Source organism: Asparagus officinalis, chromosome 7, assembly GCF_001876935.1.
Source record: "Asparagus officinalis chromosome 7, Aspof.V1, whole genome shotgun sequence".
NCBI lineage: Eukaryota > Viridiplantae > Streptophyta > Magnoliopsida > Asparagales > Asparagaceae > Asparagus > Asparagus officinalis.
In genome coordinates, this window is record NC_033800.1 from 19,807,171 (window position 1) to 19,826,637 (window position 19,467).

The 19,467-nt window shown below is 34.2% G+C and overlaps 2 protein-coding genes across 3 annotated transcripts; one reads left to right on the plus strand and one right to left on the minus strand.

Annotated features, from left to right (window-relative positions):
- On the plus strand, window positions 780-15,295 carry LOC109849082 (autophagy-related protein 18c-like). 2 transcript variants are annotated; one of them, XM_020418870.1, is made up of 5 exons: window positions 780-918; window positions 6,998-7,806; window positions 11,176-11,434; window positions 12,630-12,753; window positions 14,813-15,295. In XM_020418870.1, the coding sequence occupies exons 2-5, from the start codon at window positions 7,057-7,059 to the stop codon at window positions 14,919-14,921; spliced, it is 1,242 nt and encodes a 413-aa protein (XP_020274459.1). In that variant the 5' UTR covers window positions 780-918; window positions 6,998-7,056; the 3' UTR covers window positions 14,922-15,295. The 2 variants fall into 2 exon arrangements, with proteins under 2 accessions (XP_020274459.1, XP_020274460.1); XM_020418871.1 differs by having other exon boundaries at window positions 7,052-7,806.
- LOC109846791 (zinc finger MYM-type protein 1-like) lies at window positions 16,211-16,978 on the minus strand. The gene has a single exon (XM_020416037.1). It carries the CDS (start codon window positions 16,976-16,978, stop codon window positions 16,211-16,213), a length of 768 nt encoding a protein of 255 aa, XP_020271626.1.

Genomic DNA, 19,467 nt, shown 5'->3' on the forward strand with positions numbered 1-19,467 from the left:
TAAAAAACTTGGAGTATATTTTTTACAAACTCTGAAAACTTTTAGTTGCTGACTAACATATGTTTTTTAGATTTCTTTACAAACTAAAATAAGTAAATGATTTAAATTATATCAAACATATCTCTTTTATCCAATAACATGTTAAATCTCATTATGAATAGGATAAGTCATTTAATTAGCAATTCAAAGAATATATGATAATTAGAATAGATTAGGATAACAATGTAATATTTTAAAAAAATTAAGGGTAATATTGACTATAGAAAGATTTTCCCGAACTAGTACTTTTAAAGAAAGTATGATATGATATGATGATATGATATGATTTATTTGTATATTTATTTTTTTTGGAGAAAAGGTTTGAGCCTAGAATTTATTGATAATAAGCAAAACTAATAATTACAAAGACTATACATGGAGATGGACTAGGCTGCCAAACAGTTTGGTTTTATCCGAATCAATCTGGATCCATATTCGAATGTATGCAGATATAATAAACCTTTTTAAAAACTGAGCAGATAGGGTTTCAGATATGGATCCAGTTTTAAAATTCTGTTTTTAGATAGGAATGTGGATCTGAATACGAGTGCAAATTCGGATACGAATATTGGCAATTCAATTAACATAAGGATTCGGGTTCGTTTATATATCAAAACCCGTAACCCTAACCGGCCCAAAACCCAAATTTCTATGTGAAAAGAACCCAACTTTGTCAAATCCGATACCTCAATTGCCAAATTCTCAAACCTCCGCTGTCATCTCCCTCCTCTTTCTCCCTCGCCGCCTCCAACCCCGCCGCCGTCTCCTCCCTCCTCCTCCGCCCCCTCTCCGACGCGCTCCTCCACGAGCAGGACCAGCACGCCCAGTCCGCCGCCGCCCATCCTCTCTGTTCCATCATCATCCTCGCTCTTCCATAAGGTCGAATCGAAACCCTAGTTGTACATACACTTGCTTTGCGTTTGCTGTTTGTTTGAAGTAATTCTGGATTAGGGCTGATTCGTTTGTGTTTGGTATCATTATTTGTTTGTGTTTGGTGTCACTGATTATTTTGCATCCATTTTGCATCCGTTTGAATATATATAGACAGCCTCCCCATAGTTCGCTGCCTTAATCTCCACTGATTTCCTCTTGCTAACCAATTCTTGAACAGCCCCAAAAACTATCTCATTTGTATTCTCACAGCTTTGCTTGTATTCTCACAGCCTATGTTGCTGAAGATGCATATGCTACTGATTTGCCCCCACATATATGTGAATTGGACTAGTTTACTCCTGTGTTGATTTTGTTCTTGTCTTACTCTTGTTAGGACCATAGAAAATAATTTCGTGGAGCGTGATGAAAATTTTGTAGCTTATCAGTTAGCAAATGTTGCTTTGAATTTTTTGTCATAATCAATTCATATCCGATTCATATCCATTTTTCAAATATTCGTTTCATATTCGTGATCGTATCCGTTCCGATTCTCTAGTATACGAACCTTATCCGATTCTGATCAGTGCGGATATGGTTAAGATTTTTTCTTATGAAGAGAATCAGTATCCCTATTCGTTTATAGAAAACGGATATGGATATGTTAAGTGCCATATCCGAACTGTATCCACAACGTTAACACCCCTAAGACGGAGGGATGACAAAAGAAACTAGGAAATGTTTAGGGTATTTTACTTCTATGTAGTGGCAAATGATCAAAGCTACAATTCCACTAAATATTTACAATGGAAGAGTAGGACTCATGATCCCAAAATTTTAGGATAAAGACCATCAACAAGTTATTCTCCAATCGTTCTAACAATATCATATCATCTTTGATCATTTACCAATAAAATACCATAAAAAAGGATCAATTTTTTGAATTACAACCAATTTCTTAAGCAAACAAAGAAGTAACTTAATCAAACTGCAATCTTTATCCAATGCTGGTAATTTCTGCTCTCAAAAGAGAAATCTATCTAAGCTGATTGAATAAATCACTAAATACATGATAAATCAATAAACAAACCAACATCAATCACAATAAACTCACAAAGAAAATCAATTCAAGCTAAATATCGATAGAAAAAACTATATTTTGACATAAAAAATCAATATCATGGAATACACAATTTAGATCATCAAATTCATCTCATTGCAAACCTAGCAAGAGAATCTCCCAAAATCCCGTGATTTAAGAGGTTTTACACGGAATCAAAAGGAGATTGTAAAAAGTTATAAAACAAGATAAAATTAGGATTGATTCGTAATTACCCCAAAGTTTCCTTTGTTGTTATGATTTGGGAAGCGAAATAAAAATTAAGTCTTTGAAGAATTATTAGTTGATGAGGAAACACAAAACCAAAGGAAGCCTCTTTATTGTTCGTGTATTCTACTCGCTCTCGATCTTATAAAGTGTAGAATAGGTTGGAGGCGTAGGCTTGCAGGGTAGTACTTCTTAATAATGCTAACGTGCGCTGCTATGCCATTTAGGAGGTAATAAAGGGTAATTCTTATAGTGGTACCAATCTGACTTATTCAGTGTTTTCAATGCGCGAGGCGCAATGCGAGGCGCAAAGCATCTTTACGCGCACATGCGCAAGGCGTAACGCGATGCGCGCGCCCGAGTGATGCAAGGCGCACACCACACACATAATATTTTAATATATGTAATCAAGCACGAAAGAACATATTTTTAGAATTTACATAAAAAATATCATGATAAATAATATCTTGCTACAAAATCATAATATATTGCCTTAATTTCTAATGCTAACACCCAACATAGTAGCAAATTTCATAAATTTTCAAATCAAATGTTAAATCAAGACTTATATCCAAACTAAGGATTAGTAATGGTCCTCAATTGAAGGTTATTAAAAAAGCACAATGGATTTATTTTGTTTTTTGGGATATGGAATATCAAGTATAAAGACTCGATTGAAATGTTAACAAAAAAAACTATATGAGGAAATACACTACATGCATCCTACACAAAGTACGGATGTACGCGAGGCGCAAAAGGCACTGCTGCATCAGATGTGGGGCGCATCGCCACCGCCCCGCATCGTAAGGCGCATGAGGCGCAATGAGGCGCGCGCATTTGAAAACACTGGACTTATTTTTAAGTAAGTCCCCCGCTTCTCAAATATTTTAAAGAAGTCCTTCAAATCTATAAGTATTCTTAAATAAGTCCCTCAAATCTCATCTTAAGTCTTATATATGTTAAATAAGCCCCTTAGATCTATAAATTACTTTAAATAATTCTCTCCAAATGAAAAATTGCTGCTGCCAAATTAACTAAACTAATTCAATCTTTCTACTTCTTCCCTCACATGTCCTAGATAGCCATGCTTCATATATATTTGCAACATAGTGCAATAGAGACTTCTCAATAAATAACAAGCATAAGAAGAGATATAGAGAAGTTTTATAGAAAATATATCTTGAAGAGCAATATGAGACACGCAAGACTAATTGAAGTCAGTTAGCTTGAAAATAAATTACTAGTTCCTAACATAGGAAGACTAATTTAAGAGAACTTAATCAACTTATAAATTTAGAAGACTTATTTAGAATATATAAGCTTTGGGAGACTTATTTAAGAATACATATAAATTTGAGGGAGTTATTTAAAATATTTGAGATTTGAGAGGCTTACTTAAAAATTAGTCAGATTTGAGGGTACTCATCGATTTACTCCAAGTTTAAACTACTAAAATCAATAGATTGTTTATGTTGCACCTCAGAATATTCAAACTAATGATATTTTATTCAAATAGAAGTCGGTGGATATGTTCACTAAATTTATTCATAAGCCTAGGACCAATAATTGGACAAGGGAACAAAGCACCCAATATCAACATGTCATGTAAGAGGATATCTTCATAATATTAAAAGTATCATAGGAAACTATTCTGCAGCATGACACGGGTTTAACACTAGTCATTATATATGAGGAAACTATTCCGTAGCATGGCGCTGGTTTAAGACTAGTCATTATATATTAGGATATTCTCTTATATGACATGCTATTATTGGACGGTTTGTTCCTTTGTCCAATTATTGGTCCTAAGCTTATAAATAAATTTAGTGGACATATCCACCGACTTCTATTTGAATAAATATCATTAGTTTGAATATTCCGAAGTGCAACATAAACAATCTGGATCTAACTTTGCTGAAAAATATCAATAACGCTAATTTTAGTAGTATAACTTGGAGTAAATCGATGAATGCCCTCAAATCTAATTAATTTTTAAGTATCTCAAATCTTAAATATTTTAAATAACTCCCTCAAATTTATATGTATTCTTAAATAAGTCTCCCAAAGCTTATATATTCTAAATAAGCCTTCTAAATTTATAAGTTGATTAAGTTCTCTTAAATTAGTCTTCCTATGTTAGGAGCTAGTAATTTATTTTCAAGCTAACCGACTTTAATCAGTCTTGTATTTTCTATAAAACTCTTCTCTATGTCTCTTCTTATGCTTTCTATTTATTGAGAAGTCTCTATTGCACTATGTTGCAAGTACATATCAAGCATGACTATCTAGGACATATGAGGGAAGAAATAGCAAGATTGAATTAGTTTAGTTAATTTGGTGGCAACAATTTTTCACTTGGAGAGAATTATATAAAATAATTTATAGATCTATGGGACTTATTTAACATATATGAGATTTGGGATGAGATTCGAGGGACTTATTTAAGAATACTTATAGATTTGAAGGACTTATTTAAAAATTTTGAGATTTGGGGGACTTAATTTAGAAATAAGTCAGATTGGTACCACTATAAGAATTACCCTTTATTAAAAAATACCCAAACATGCGCATAAGAATCACATCAGAACCAAGCCTACAAGTCATTCTATGCGGATCGTGTAGATGTTGCCATGCGTATCCGGTCCGACGGAGAATAGTCCAAGTTTTCCTCCTACTTCGAATAAAGTAGCTATTCAGCCCTCTCTTCCCATTATCTCAAATAATTGATTAAATCTGTCCCAAATAAATCAAAAAATCGTCATCATCATCCAAATCAAAACATAACAGAGAGTCAAAAGAAAAAACTTCACTTTATTGTCCTTTTTCTACTCTTGCATCTGAGCTTGCGACCCCTCTTTAAAAGATTGATCCTGGTTATTATCTATATTGAGGGTTGGTTTAAATAAAAGAGGTACCGATTTTTTGATTTGATTATGTTTGCATTGAGAATTTGGTGACTGGAAATTGGTTTTTTTTATTGAATGAAATCAATTATTAGAATTTGGGTTGTTAGGATGTTAATCAAAGAGAAACCCATTATAAATTGATTTTTGTGTTGAAAAATGATGATGATGGGTGAAGTATCCGAAATATCTGAATACATATTAGTCATGCTGTTACGATAGTTTTAATCCTTAGATTATGAAATTGAGGTTAATTTTGATGATCAAGATGTCTAATCTTAGCTTTTAAGAGATAATGAACATATGAATGAATTCTTTTATATCACATGAACTATATTTTTTTAATACTATCTTATTTTCTCATATCCGTTTTGTATCTGCATGCATATCCGCTTATATATCCGCATGTATATCCGTATCCATATCCGCATGTATATCCGTATCCATATCCGATTTTAGTAGATATGGATATGAATTTTCCTTACCGATGTATATCCATATTCATATCTGTATCCAAGACGTGTAAACGGATATGTATATGTAAGTATCATATCTGAGCCGTATCTGGACCGAATGCATCCTTACCTAAACGGCGTAGCACACGTTAGCATTACCAAGCAATTCTTTCCCGCAAGCCTATGCCTCTAACCTGTTCTACGCTTTATAAGATCGAGAGCGAATAAAATACACGAATAATAAAGAGGCTTCCTTTGGTATCGTGTTTCCTCGTCAACTAATAATTCTTCAAAGACTCAATGTTTATTTCGCTTCCCAAATGACAACAACGTATACAAGGTAATTACGAATCAATCCTAATTTTATCTTGTTTTAGAACTTTCTACAATCTCCTCTTGGTTCCGTGTAAAACCTCTTGAACTACTGGATTTTGGGAGATTCTCTTGTTAGGTTTGCAATGAGATGAATCTGATGATCTAAATTGTGTGATTCCATGATATTGATTTTTTATAGCAAAATTTATTTTTTATCAATATTTAACTTGAATTGGTTTTCTTTGTGAGTTTACTACGACTGATGTTAGTTTGTTTATTGATTTGCCATCTATTTAGTGATTTATTATTCGCTCAGCTTAGATAGATTTTCGCTTTTGAGAGCAGAGATTACGGACATTGGATAAAGTCTGCAGTTTGATTAAGTTACTTCTTTGTTTGCTTAAGAAATTGGTTGTAATTCCAATAATTGCTCCTTTTGTTGTATTTTATTGGTAAATGATTAAAGATGATGTGATACTGTTACTCTGTTAGAACAATTGGAGAATAACTTGTTGATGACCTTTATTCTAAAGTTTTGGGATCGGCCAAATGAATCCTACTCTTCCATTGTAAATATTTAGTGGAATCGTGGCTTTGATCAGTTGCCGCTACATTGAAGTAGAATACCCTAAATATTTTCTAGTTTCCTTTATCATCTCTCTGTCTCCGCGTAGTATAGTCTTTGTAATTATTAGTTTTGCTTATTATCAATAAATTTCAGGCTCAGGCCTTTTCTCAAAATAAATAAATAAATAAATAAAAATAAAAATAAAAAAATAAAAAAGTAAATTAATAAAAATCCTACTCTTCCATCCAGCTCTTATGAAAGCTATCTCCTTCACTAAGCTAAGCATTATCATATCTTTCCTAGTAATTTCTATCCAAGTTCTCTTAGGCCGATGTCTAGTCCCTCTTTCTCCATACTAATCAACTTGTTGATTAGTTGATTATTGTGTAGGACTAAAGTGGTTTGTCAAGTATCTTATTGCTTATGGATGTACTTGAATCAGGAAGTTAAGCTATTATTTATTGCTTTCTTGTTGGGCTACATCGTGGATATTGATTTTGTATGTTTTTCCCTTTAACAGATAGGTTTTGAGCACTCTTGATTGGTTCATTGCTTGGCCTTTTGTTTGCTACAGTAAAAATGAGCTCAGCAGTTTCATCATCACGAGGAAGCTTTTTGACAGCAGGAACTGGCTCGTTGGACTCAGTACGTTCGTTTGGTCAGTTTGAAGCTTCTGAAATGGATCCTTCTGAAGAGAATGAACCTGAGTTATTGTCACTTTCTTGGAATCAGGATTATCAATGCTTTGCTGCTGGGACTAGCCATGGTTTACGGATTTACGACTGTGATCCTTTCAAAGAAACCTTTAGAAGGAATCTTAAAAGTGGATTTAGTATAGTGGAAATGCTTTTTCGTTCCAATGTAATGGCTCTTGTTGGTGGTGGATCAAATCCACAGTACCCACCGAATAAAGTAATGATTTGGGATGATCATCAGAATAGGTGCTTAGTTGAATATGCTTACAGATCTAATATTCGAGCTGTTAAATTGAGACAAGATCGCATAGTTGTGGTTCTTGAACACAAGATAAATGTCTACGACTTCAGTGATCTGAAGCTTATTCATCAGATTGAGACAATATCTAATCCCAGAGGTTTATGTTGCCTTTCACATTATGCAAACACTTCGGTGCTGGCTTTCCCTGGACTGCATCGAGGACAAGTACAAGTTAAGCACTTTGGTCTGAAGGTTACAAAGTTTATCAGTGCACATGATTCTCAACTTGCTTGCCTCACTTTGACTTTGGACGGGTTCCTTCTTGCAACTGCAAGCGTTAAGGGTACTCTGATCAGGATATTTAACACAATGGATGGTACACTCTTGCAAGAGGTAAATGCATTACACTTGCATTATTATATACATGATCTCTTACGAGAGTTAGTAAGTTGATACCTCCTATATGTTAGCTTCCAAAGTAGACAATATTCAATCTGTGTTTATCTTAAATTACAAATATTTATGCTATATACATTTTTTTTGTAAACACTGTAAAAACAGATCTAATATAGTTGTGTTTATAATTAGAGGGTAGGGTTAAGGACAGTTCTCTGCTCGTGGTAGGTTTGAATTCTGTTGATGTCGGTAAGATTCACTAATGAAGCCATTTCATATATTTACCAATTTTTAGAAACAGCTTGTGATAAACTTTTTAAATACACTCTTGCATAAACATAAGAAGTAACTCTAGTCTATGATAAACTGCCATGAAAAAGTAGATTCCAAGTGATATATGGTTGCTTAGAAAACACAAATTAAGATAAGAAATTAGAGATTACTAGGAATTCAGGGATGAACTCCTAATGCTCTTGTTATCAGAAGTTCATAGATTCTTGGAGCTTATACAAGATGGATAACTTCATCTAAATTCCTGGGTTAACACCATTTGTAGTATGTTTTTAACCAAAACACTAGGAAAAATAGATGGATTATTTCTAAGGCGAGGCCTTTCTTATCTTTGTTTGTTCCTCTATATTTTAGGCCTCTTACGTGAATGTCTCAGTATATTTCTGTTGCACATAAAGTTTGGAAATTCATACAGTTTCTCTATGACTTGTAATTTGGAGGGACTTCCTCCCTTGTAACTACAGTCTGCAGCTATGTACATATTAATGTCATTTCCTATTATGTTTCAAGGACAAGAAACAAAGTGGAATGTTGAAGAAAAAAGGAGGGCGTGGAAAACAAAACAAAAGGAAAAGAGAGATGCAAAATAGTAAAGATAAGGGAAAAGAGAGAAGGAAACAAATGAAGGAATGATGACTTTGTATTTACCTATCACAGTGTGGATTACCTAGGCATTATCTTAACAAGGAAAGGAATAGTGACTATGTATCTTTGTTATCTATATGCCAATCATTTTCTTTTCCTAAGACTATTCAAATTTTAAGGAAACTAGTATAATGCATGTGCTTTGAACGTGAACGTACATGTTTTAAGTTTTGAATTTTTTATTGAATAGTAAAATTATGTGTTAATAAATAAAATTGTATAATAAGATTGCTCTAAAAGAAATGTATGAATTAATTATTATTGTGTAGTTATTGTAATTGAAGGTTTTTCCTATAATGATCTCCTAGTGCTAACCTTTTTTTAAACGAGTCCCCAAATCTACAATTGTTCTTAACTAAGTCTGCCAAATTTATAAGTTCTCTTAAATATGGCCCTCCAACATCAAAGTTGTTAACTTAACTCTAAATTAACTAAGCTGCATTGATCTTGCTAGCTTTTTCTTGATGTTCCGTGAGTAGTTAAACTTAATGCCAACAACATATTGCGATAGTTACTTCTAATTATAATTATTTAATAGAGTAAGTTACACTTAACCCTTATGAACTTTCAGCCCCTATGAACTTTCAAATCACAGTAAACCCCTAATAACTTTTCTGTTTCAAAGAAAACCCCCAATAACTTTCAGATAACCCCTATAAATTAGAACCAGAAAATGTCATAAAAAGACATTTTGAAGGTTATTGGGGGTTTGGTGTAATTTATCTAAAAGATATTGGGCCTTTATACTCAAGTTATTTGGGGTTTAGTGTTTTGAAAGTTCATAGAGTCTATTTCCTACAAAATGCTGAAAGTTCATGGGTGTTTACTGTAACTTATCTTATTTAATGTTATAATTCTTAGTTCAAGTAATACTATTAAAATAATTATACTACCTATATACTATAAAATTTTTATCTAATTTATTTTTTTTAAATTATGTTCTTAAATAATTTAGTACTATAAATACTTTATATATTTTTATTATACTATTATTTAACAATTAATAGTACTATAATTAATATTAAATAATTTTTGTGTAAAAAGGTTAGTTTTCTGTCATTACTAACTACTAAGTATAGATTATTTAGTATCATGTAATAATCTTCGATAAAATATTCTAAAAAGAATATTTATTTAATTTATTTAATAATATCATACGAAATAAGTAGCTTAATTTATAATTTATGTGATATTATTAAAATAATTACACTATTTATGCGATTAAATATTTATTCTATTTATTTACTTGCTCTTTGAATTATAGTATAATTCTTAATGGTATTTAGTAATATGTTATTTTATCTATACTATTGTTTTAATTATTTTAGTATAATTCATAAATAATTATTATAATAAATATTTAATTATTTACTATTAATAATTGTGTATACTTATTTTATAAATTATTTTATTATATTATTATTAAACAATTAATAGTTATAATATTATTGATAATTATAATTATTTAGGAAGGTGAGGAGGTGCATAATTAATAAGTGGTTATATTTATTTAATGAAACATTAATTAGAGATAATGACAATAGTTAGAATTTATCAGAATTTCAGAGTGCAAAAAAGAAATTTAAATAATTATTATATAATAATTTAATTAGTTCTTATTAGTAATTGTGTATACTTATTTTATAAATTATGTTATTATATTATTATTAATTATTTTATTATATTATTATTAAATAACTAATAGTTATAATATTATTGATAGTTATAATTATTTAGGAAGGTGAGGAGGTGCATAATTAATAAGTGGTTATATTTATTTAATGAAAGATTAATTAGAGATAATGACATAGTTACAATTTATCAAAATTTGAGAGGGCAAAAAAAGAAATTAAAAGTTTTAACACCCCATCCTCTTTCTATAGTAGTATAGATTATGGAAAAGAGAGAGGGTGGGTATAGTTTTTAGAAGGTTAGTTATGCAATTTAACCCTGTGTAACCAAGTAGCAATGCTCCAAAATTTCTCTAAGACTAAAATGCCTCCAAAAGAAGTGAACGATGATAGTTGCTATAAGCCACTACATTCATAAGTCATATCCATAGCCTAGACAAAAGCCACCAGTAAACATTTCCAAAATCTGTCCAAATATGGAGATCCTACAACATATCTACTCTCCCCCCACATTTCTAAAGCTAGAAGCCGTGAAAATTTTAACAAGCATCGTTCCTACTGAGCTTTCATGGTTCCATTTGCAATACTATATATTTTTCATATGTTATTATTTGTGACATTGTTTATCAATTCCTCTAGTGCTTTTTGTTGCCTGCTGCATCCCCATTAGAGACTTTTATATACATGACAAATTTTTGTGTGGGAATATTTGGTTGAAATGTGCTTCCAGCTCACATTCCATATTTTCTTCTTTCAACAGTTAGCATGTATACATTGGTCCTGATTGACTATAATGCAGGTAAGAAGAGGGGCAGACAAGGCTGATATATATAATCTAGCTCTCTCTCCAACCGTGAGGTGGTTGGCAGTTTCTAGTGACAAAGGCACTGTCCATATATTTAGTCTTAGAGTTCGAATAGTTGGAGAGGATTCATCAAACCAGAATGTTATTGGTCACGGTCCGCAGTTGGTACAGCAGAACTCTTCATCTTCTCTTGATACTCTTATATCTCCAAAAATGGGTGCCAACACTAGCTCATCATTATCTTTTATGAAGGGTAAAGAATATTATTCCCTCTGATTGTTTTTCTTTTAGAATCAAAGAAAAATGCCTTCAGAACCTGTGAAAGAGTTTCTTTCTTCTTTTATTTCTTCATCTAATCCACAGTATTTCCTGAGCATGTCAGTCAGTTTGATGATTGACCTTAATGTGTATATAGACTCCATATTCTTTGCGATTTACTATTTTTTTCTTTCTGTTGGCTGCTTGTTGAGTGCTAAAGAGATGAAAACTTTTAACTAACCGGATGTAATGTAGCTTTCTCTTAGTGCTTCTTCTCACTTTTGTTAGTTTGAACAATCTTCTCATATGCCTGCGTTGTTGAGAGAACCAAACTCTACAAAAATCTTTAGTAGCCATTCATGAGCATATGACATGTCAAACATTACCAAACTTCTGAGTGTCTGACTTTTAGACTATGGTCAAAGAATGTAGCTTTTTTCTTCTTCATATTCTTAGTTTAATACAAAATTCCGAATCCTGATGTACTTGGCTCGGATCTAGCTTGCAAGTCTGAAATCTGCATAAAACATTGGTGGAGAATCTTTTGTTTTGTATTTTATTTTACTTTTTCTGACCTTGTCACTTTAAAACTAATTATATTATTAAACTGATCAAAGAATAATGTATTAAAAGTTCAGATATACTTCGCATTTGAACATAAGGGATGTCCTTAGTATTAGTTATCTCAGGCTATCAACATGCATTCAGTTTCCATAAAGAAGAATTTGGTTGAGTTATAGCACTGTCCTTTTGGTTAGAGCTTCTCTGGAACAAACTGTTTTGTTAATGCATTCTCTCGCTTATGATCAATGTGATCAAGGTGATGGTCATCGTCATCATTTATTACTACAAAACAAGTTAAACAGTGTAGAAATTTTTGGTTCGCTTCACTGTTATTACTTGACAAATTAAGGAAGACTGCAACTCCATTATCATTTTGAAACTGTAAAAATAACTGATTCCTATATTACCAAAGTGCACAACTGTGCACAACTGCTCAAATCTGATTCATGAATTTCACTGGATTATCATCTTTACACTTTCATTTTGGGAGGGGAAAACTTTCAGCTTAATGATGCTATCTCTATTGTTAGTACTGCTTTTATTACCGAAGCTTGCTGCTTTTGTTGCTGAACATTGCAGTTATTGGTGAGAAAAAGATGTTCATTTTGCATCCATTTTTATTTCAGGTGTGCTGCCAAAGTATTTTAGTTCTGAGTGGTCATTTGCTCAGTTCCACCTACCAGAAGCCACGCGCTACACTGTTGCATTTGGAGCTCAAAATACTGTAATCATTATTGGTCTGGATGGCAGGTATTACTCCTTTTCCTGAGTCAAATTTTATTTAATTCCAAATATTTTGATGTCTTCTTTTTCTACAAATATTTTTTCAATGTGGCTTTTTACAGCAAATAACGGATAAATAGGGCACTTTCAGATCTTTTTTGTTTTTCTGTTTTCCCACTAATGTTTGTTTTTCTTATCTTACTCTTTAAGTGTACACTTCATGTCCTTATATTCTGAGCTCACTTTGGACTTGACTAATAGATATTAGTAACTAGAATACATCAGTTGATGTTTCAGTCATTGTAGAAATTTGCACCTCTACTTTTCTTGCAGTTCTCACAAAATTCATGGAATTGTTTGTGTAGATGGTCACAGTCGATTTATTTACCTGGGAGTAATATTCAGCAATAAAGCGCTATGTTAATGAAATATTGTTTTTTAACCAAAACTTTGCGCAGGTTAACGATCAGACCTGAAATTTTATTCATTGAAAATAAAATTTTTACAGTTATAGGGATAATGGCCAATAAGAAAAATCAACCGTGTAGAAAACATGATATTATAAACTATTTTGTAACATGACAAACTAAACATGCTGAAAAAATCTCGAAAGGCTTAAAATAAACAAAAATATATAAGAATCCACAAACTTTGAGACCTAAAAATGGGTAAACTATGAATATCCTGCACACAAAGATCCCCACATTGAGGTGGCAACTCGTGAGGTGAGTGAACACAATAGAACTCTTGTGATGATGAACTAAACTCGCCAGAAAATCTGCTGCTAAGTTTCCTTCCCAAAAAACATGGAGAGCAGGAGTCTGCCCTTGCAGAGCGATACATGAGTGAACTGAAATGAGTAAGATCCCCCAAGGACAAACATAAGTACCAAACAGAATGTCAATCAAAACTTTGGAGTTGCATTCTATTGAGCCAGGACAAATAATAGTAATTATCTTAAAATAGTGTTCACAAAGTAACCTTCACGGAAAAGTTACAAGGAGAAATTATTAGTTTACGGATATCTATTTTCATAATCAGTACGTGTATAACATGTGATATCAATGCTAGAAATGGCAAATACTTTCAGCAACAAGTCCCTTGACCTTTAGCTATGAAATTATAGATATTTTCTTCATGGGCATTGTATCTGAGAGCAGGTTCTTGCTTAAAAGGTAAAAGAGCCTACCTGGGAGTAGAACCTAGTACAGTGACTACCCTTGCTCTTTCAACCGTGGTATACCCTAATGATCCTTTAGCTTTGCTTGATGTAGTAGCCCCTTTACTATGAGAGTAGAATCAGGGGAGGCGACCGAAGGAAGTTGGTGTTCTGTAGGGGGTGCCGATAGTCTGTAGTTCCTGGATTTTGTCACTTATAATGAATATATTTAACTGTTAGATTATTAGATAGTAATGTGGAGATTGATGTGCACAATGGCATAATAGAACCAATCAGCGTGTTCTTGTCAATTGCAACATATTTTACCTACTGGCCAAGTTGCCATGATGGCAATTAGGCATATGAGTATGGTTCATAACCTTTTACCTACTCTCTTTGACGAAACTACGACGATTAGTTTCAAGTTTTGCTATATTTAGGAACCTGTCATATTTCATGGCTTGACTGATAAATATATTGCCTGAAATTTATCTTCATCACATGCACTCATATACTACTTTAATAATTTTATATAAATAAGAAAGTGAAAATAAAAATGCAGGACCTTACATCTTCAATATTTGATTGGTTGATAAACTAAATTAACGTGAGAAGATTGCTATTCTAATATACATGGTAGCCACTGACTTCAAAACATGTATAGTACTAGAAATACACAGAAGGAAGTAGGAACACCTCAAATTTTTTTCTGTTTCAATTATATTTTTATAATATCAGCATGATTAAAGTTTTAGAAAGCCTCCATCTTGTGCAACCCAAACTTCTCTTGAGAAAACATAACAAGCATTTTCAGTAAAATATACACATCGAGGTGCATGTTTTGTTAAATATAAATGATTTGCTTGTAGGGTTCGTCGATAAATGATTGTCTTTTATACTAATAAACAACTGTCTTCTTGTCCACAGTTTCTATAAATGCAGCTTTGACCCTGTGAATGGAGGAGAGATGGTTCAACAGGAATACATACGTTTCATAAAAAATGACAACCACCGGCCAATTCCTCCTACGTCATGAAGTTTCTTAGAAATCTCATACGCAATTGCAGTTCAACTAGATATATGGGAACGAGTTCTACATTCCACGGAGTTATTTTTCTGTAAATTCCATGATATTTATGTTTCATAATGAAGTCTGATGATCACCGATCCAAATCTCTGGCTGCACATAGTTTCAGGTAAAGCCTATATACAGCTGCAGTTCATTTGTATATATGAGAACAAGTTCAAGATTCTACTCAGTTTTCTCTGTGCATAATTTGTCTCTTTTGCTTTCTGTAAATCCATACTAGCTACTGGAATCACATCTCAAAATTCCTACTGTACAAACTTTTTGACCATGGCTCCAGATCATTTCACTTATGTTTTGTTATTGAAGGAACCCTTTCTATGTGTGGCTTTTCTTGTGTTCTTGATTACAGTCGAATTGATCTGCAGAAGGCAAGACGTTTATAGTTGAGATCTGTGTTTGCATTGCATACCTTTTTGTTTTGTTTCTTTCTTTCTCTTTTTGGCCTGCTTATAGTGATCACAGGCTCTTTTCTTTATCCCTTTGAATTGAATATTTTTTTAAAGAACGTGGAAAATTCTCCTAGGCCTTAACTAGGTGGTATACTTAATTTGGTTTTGACAGTTATGCTTTTTGACTCTGTTTCTAAAATTACCTAGTTAAGCATGAGGGAAAGTTTTCAACTTCGTTTAAAAAGAATATTGATGCGAAAGACCCCCAGATCCTCAACTCCATAGTTTTCCTAATTAAACTAGTGATATACTGATATGGTGATAGGTAATGATCCTTATTAAAACGTATAGTATACAAATCAGTTGATGTAACTTGAAACTATTGCAGTTGATAATTCAGGGGCCTATTTGCAACAATAGAAATACACAGGGCGCATCAGCAATTTGGTAATAGTTTAGACTACAAGAGGATCCGTCCGTAATTAATCCTTATTTTTTTTAACGAAACAGCAGGGCGCTGAAGTCTCACGGTTCTCTCTTTAGAAAAAGGATTGGTAGTTGCTAGCTGAAGGTTACTGCCAGGGCCGGTCCGGAGCATTTGGGAGCCCTAGGTAAAAGTTTGAACAAAAATCTTAAAGGGCCCCTCCTATATTCAAGATTTTTTTTTAAAATAAAATGTTACATCCAAGTAATTTTAGGGTTGCCTATATACCAAGGGATGCTATAACTAACCCCAAGGATCAAACACAATATAGTTCTCCTAAGCTACCTACCTTGTCCAAAGGCCTACAAATCACACCCTAACATTCTCATTCCCAAAACTAGATCAATGAACCAATAGAAGTATCACTTTATGAAGCATCTTCTTGCATTTTTAGATGCAAAATCATTAAGTAAACTTGTATAATCAAGCTTCTCCACTATATTTTTCTTAATTGACAATATAGCTAAGCCATTCAATCTTTCTTGTGACATAGTTGATCGAAGATCAGATTTGATTAATTTTAACTTTGAAAAACTTCTTTCTGCAGAGGCATCAGTAACAGGTATGGTCAACAATATTCTGTAAGCAATCCAAGCATTCAGAAAAGTACCATCCAATTTCTTCAAATAATTCAGCACGTCAATTACTTTTTTTATTTCTTTTGGTAAGTATTCTCTCAAAAATTTTAACTCTAAAAATAAATCTTCGCCATCAATATCAAAATGGCTGTCATGCTTTAAAAATCCTTCAAGTTTCGCACAATAAGCCTTCAAACTAGCATCATCAACAATGCTGAATTTCTTCAAATCAAATAAAAACCCGAAGACTTCTTCATAATGCCGAAATTGTTCAAACATACTCTTAAGAGAAGAAATAGCTTGATCCACTATATATGGAAAGTATTTAATTCTAAATGATTCTTCAGGAGATAACATTGTCTCTTCGGTAGCACTTTCATCAAATTGTCTCTTCCTGCGAATGATACGCTTTTCACGAAATACAGTTTCAATTTCCATTTCAGATGCAACCTTTTTAGCTTCAGTAATGGCCTCCTTAAATCCATTTTCTCTGTACTTTTCAAAAAATAATATAAGCTCATTCAATTGATCTATAGCAATATCAATTTGCATTGTCTTCCTTTTGCAAAAATTTGCTAACAGAATTAACAGCAAATAATAAATTGTGCCAAACAATCATACCCAATAAGAACTCAAAATTCTCCATTTCATTTCTTGCTAAGGACTCAGCTTCACTCTTTATTTTTGGATCTCCATCAATACTTGCCAAGTGAATTAAAGCATCTCTTATTTCTGTAGCTTGAAATCTTACCGCTCTTACACTTTCAACATGATTTTCCCACCGTGTTTTGTGACAATGGCTTAAGTGTGAGACCGGAAACATGTTCTTTGAAAATATCCCACTGTTGTGCCTGAAGCTGTGTCGAGGAACCAAACCAAACACCAATCCAAGAGAGCCAAATGAACCAAATATCAATGCACAAACAAAACACCAATTTTAACGTGGTTCGGCAAGTTGCCTACGTCCACGGGGCAAGGGGGATGGGGTTTTCACTAATAGAGAAAGAGTACAAACTGAGATTACAAATCACTCGAAGGAACAAACTAATCTCACCAACAAGCTCTTAATCTCTCCAAACAAAACCCTAAACAAATAGCTCAGAAAATACCTCTTTTCTGTGCTCCAAATAGCCCCCAATCAATGCTTAATCAAAGCCTAAACCAAGCCTAGGAAACCCTAAAAAACGTGTCTCTATTTATAGCAAAACACAATCCCAAACTGATTGGGATTCTAAAAACGAGTCTGCCACACCCTGCACCATGGGTGTGGCAGAGGGTGTGGTGCAGGACAGATTCTACCACACCCATGGCAGACACCACACCAGGGTGTGGTGGAGTCTGTTTTGGGTTATTCTTCACGTTTTTCACAATTCCTTCGCCGTTTTCACAATCGGCTCTTCCTCTCAGCCTACGTATCCTCTTGCCCAAGGAATCAAGCCTTCACGTAGTTCACCCAAACGGCCTCCAAAGGCCCTCAAACAAATAGAAAAGTCTGCAACTCTTCCCCAATATCGCCAACGGATCTGCAACTAATAGCGGCCCCAAACTAATACAAATTAAACACCTCCATCTGAGGTGAACCAATGGCCGTATCCAAATCATGTCCACCAGCTGCAACCGAATCCAAAACCAATCAATCATCTGCATCCGAAATCAAATGATCCCCAACCTGTGTCACCTCAGCTGGAATCCCAAATGACGCAGTATGATCTGGAGTATGTGGAATAAGTTCCACCCAACGTGAAGTAGCATCACCCTCCACCTGCTGCGATATCCAAACAGAACAAAATCAGAAGCTCCCAAACGATAATCAACTGAGCCTCCGAACCCCAAACGCGCAATCGGATCAAATCTCACATCCTCGATGTGACCAAATGCTGTGTATCCAAATATCCGACGCAACCTAAAATCTGAAGCAGCTCCACCAGATCCAATAACTCCTAATGCAGCAGTCGGTGATCTGTGACTAAGATGACCCAAATATGTCGAAGCTCCAGAACCAATGCTCGACAACCAACGCCGATCCCCCTCCAGAAAGGAACGACCCATCGAAACTGTCATCTCATCTCGTCGCCCCAAAGTTTCCACACCAATGAAGTGTCTCCTATTGCCGTGAGCTCGGCACAAACACAAGAAAGGACTCTTATCAAATCTAGAACAACGAGTTACCTTTCTGCCAATACACTTCTTCCAATTGTTATTGACTTCTAGGACTTTACACCAACGGGAACTGGTCGCGACCCAATAATGCCTAGAACAATCTTCAACTGCGGAAACTAAGATACGATTACCTCCCAATGATGCCTCCTTGGAAGGCCCCCAAATGCCTAACTGAACACCTCCTAAAAGACCCCTCGCTCGATGGATAGGAATGCCAAACTCCACCATGGTCTTGTTCATCCCAATATGCTCACAGGACTTCAATCTGCAGGTCATAGCACTCCTCAACAACCAATGCACGGCATTACCAATCATATACCCCAGCACCAAACAATGCCACAGTCTAGCCGAATCTGATGAAGTCGTCATCTCCCTATCAATCACCGTGCTCCTAAGTAAATAGTACAAATTACTCCTTCTGACGCCCTTCATCACAATCATGGACCCAAATGTAACCTTCAAGCGTGCATCCGCCAAGGTCACCCTATAGCCTGCTGCCTCCAAAACTCCAAGTGAAATGATGTTCTTCTTCAACTGAGGAACGATCCTCACTCCAACCAACTTCCGAATCACCCCGTCACTCATCCTGATCCGAACGGTACCGATACCACCAATAGAGTATTTGTGATCATTCCCCATGAGCACGAAATCCCCTCTTTCCAACTCCTGAAAGCTGGAGAACCAATCCCTCCTAGGGCAAATGTGGTATGTAGCCCCCGAATCCAACATCCACTCTGTAGAGTAGACAACACAAACTGACGGCAGTGCAGATAATGAGTAGCCCGAAGAATTCGAATCTGAATCGTTGCCACTAGTCTTGACAACATTCGCCTCTGAAGCTTGAATAGCTTTTCCTTTATTCTTCTCGGCTCGATCAACTA

What these genes read in the sequence shown, in the direction of transcription:
- LOC109849082 (XM_020418870.1), top strand. Translation starts at nt 7,057, where the DNA reads ATGAGCTCAGCAGTTTCATCATCACGAGGAAGCTTTTTGACAGCAGGA. An exon ending in ATGGTACACTCTTGCAAGAG is followed by an intron (nt 7,807 to 11,175) that starts GTAAATGCATTA and finishes ACTATAATGCAG; the next exon opens with GTAAGAAGAGGGGCAGACAA. An exon ending in ATCATTATCTTTTATGAAGG is followed by an intron (nt 11,435 to 12,629) that starts GTAAAGAATATT and finishes TTTTTATTTCAG; the next exon opens with GTGTGCTGCCAAAGTATTTT.
- LOC109846791 (XM_020416037.1), bottom strand. Translation starts at nt 16,978, where the DNA reads ATGCAAATTGATATTGCTATAGATCAATTGAATGAGCTTATATTATTT.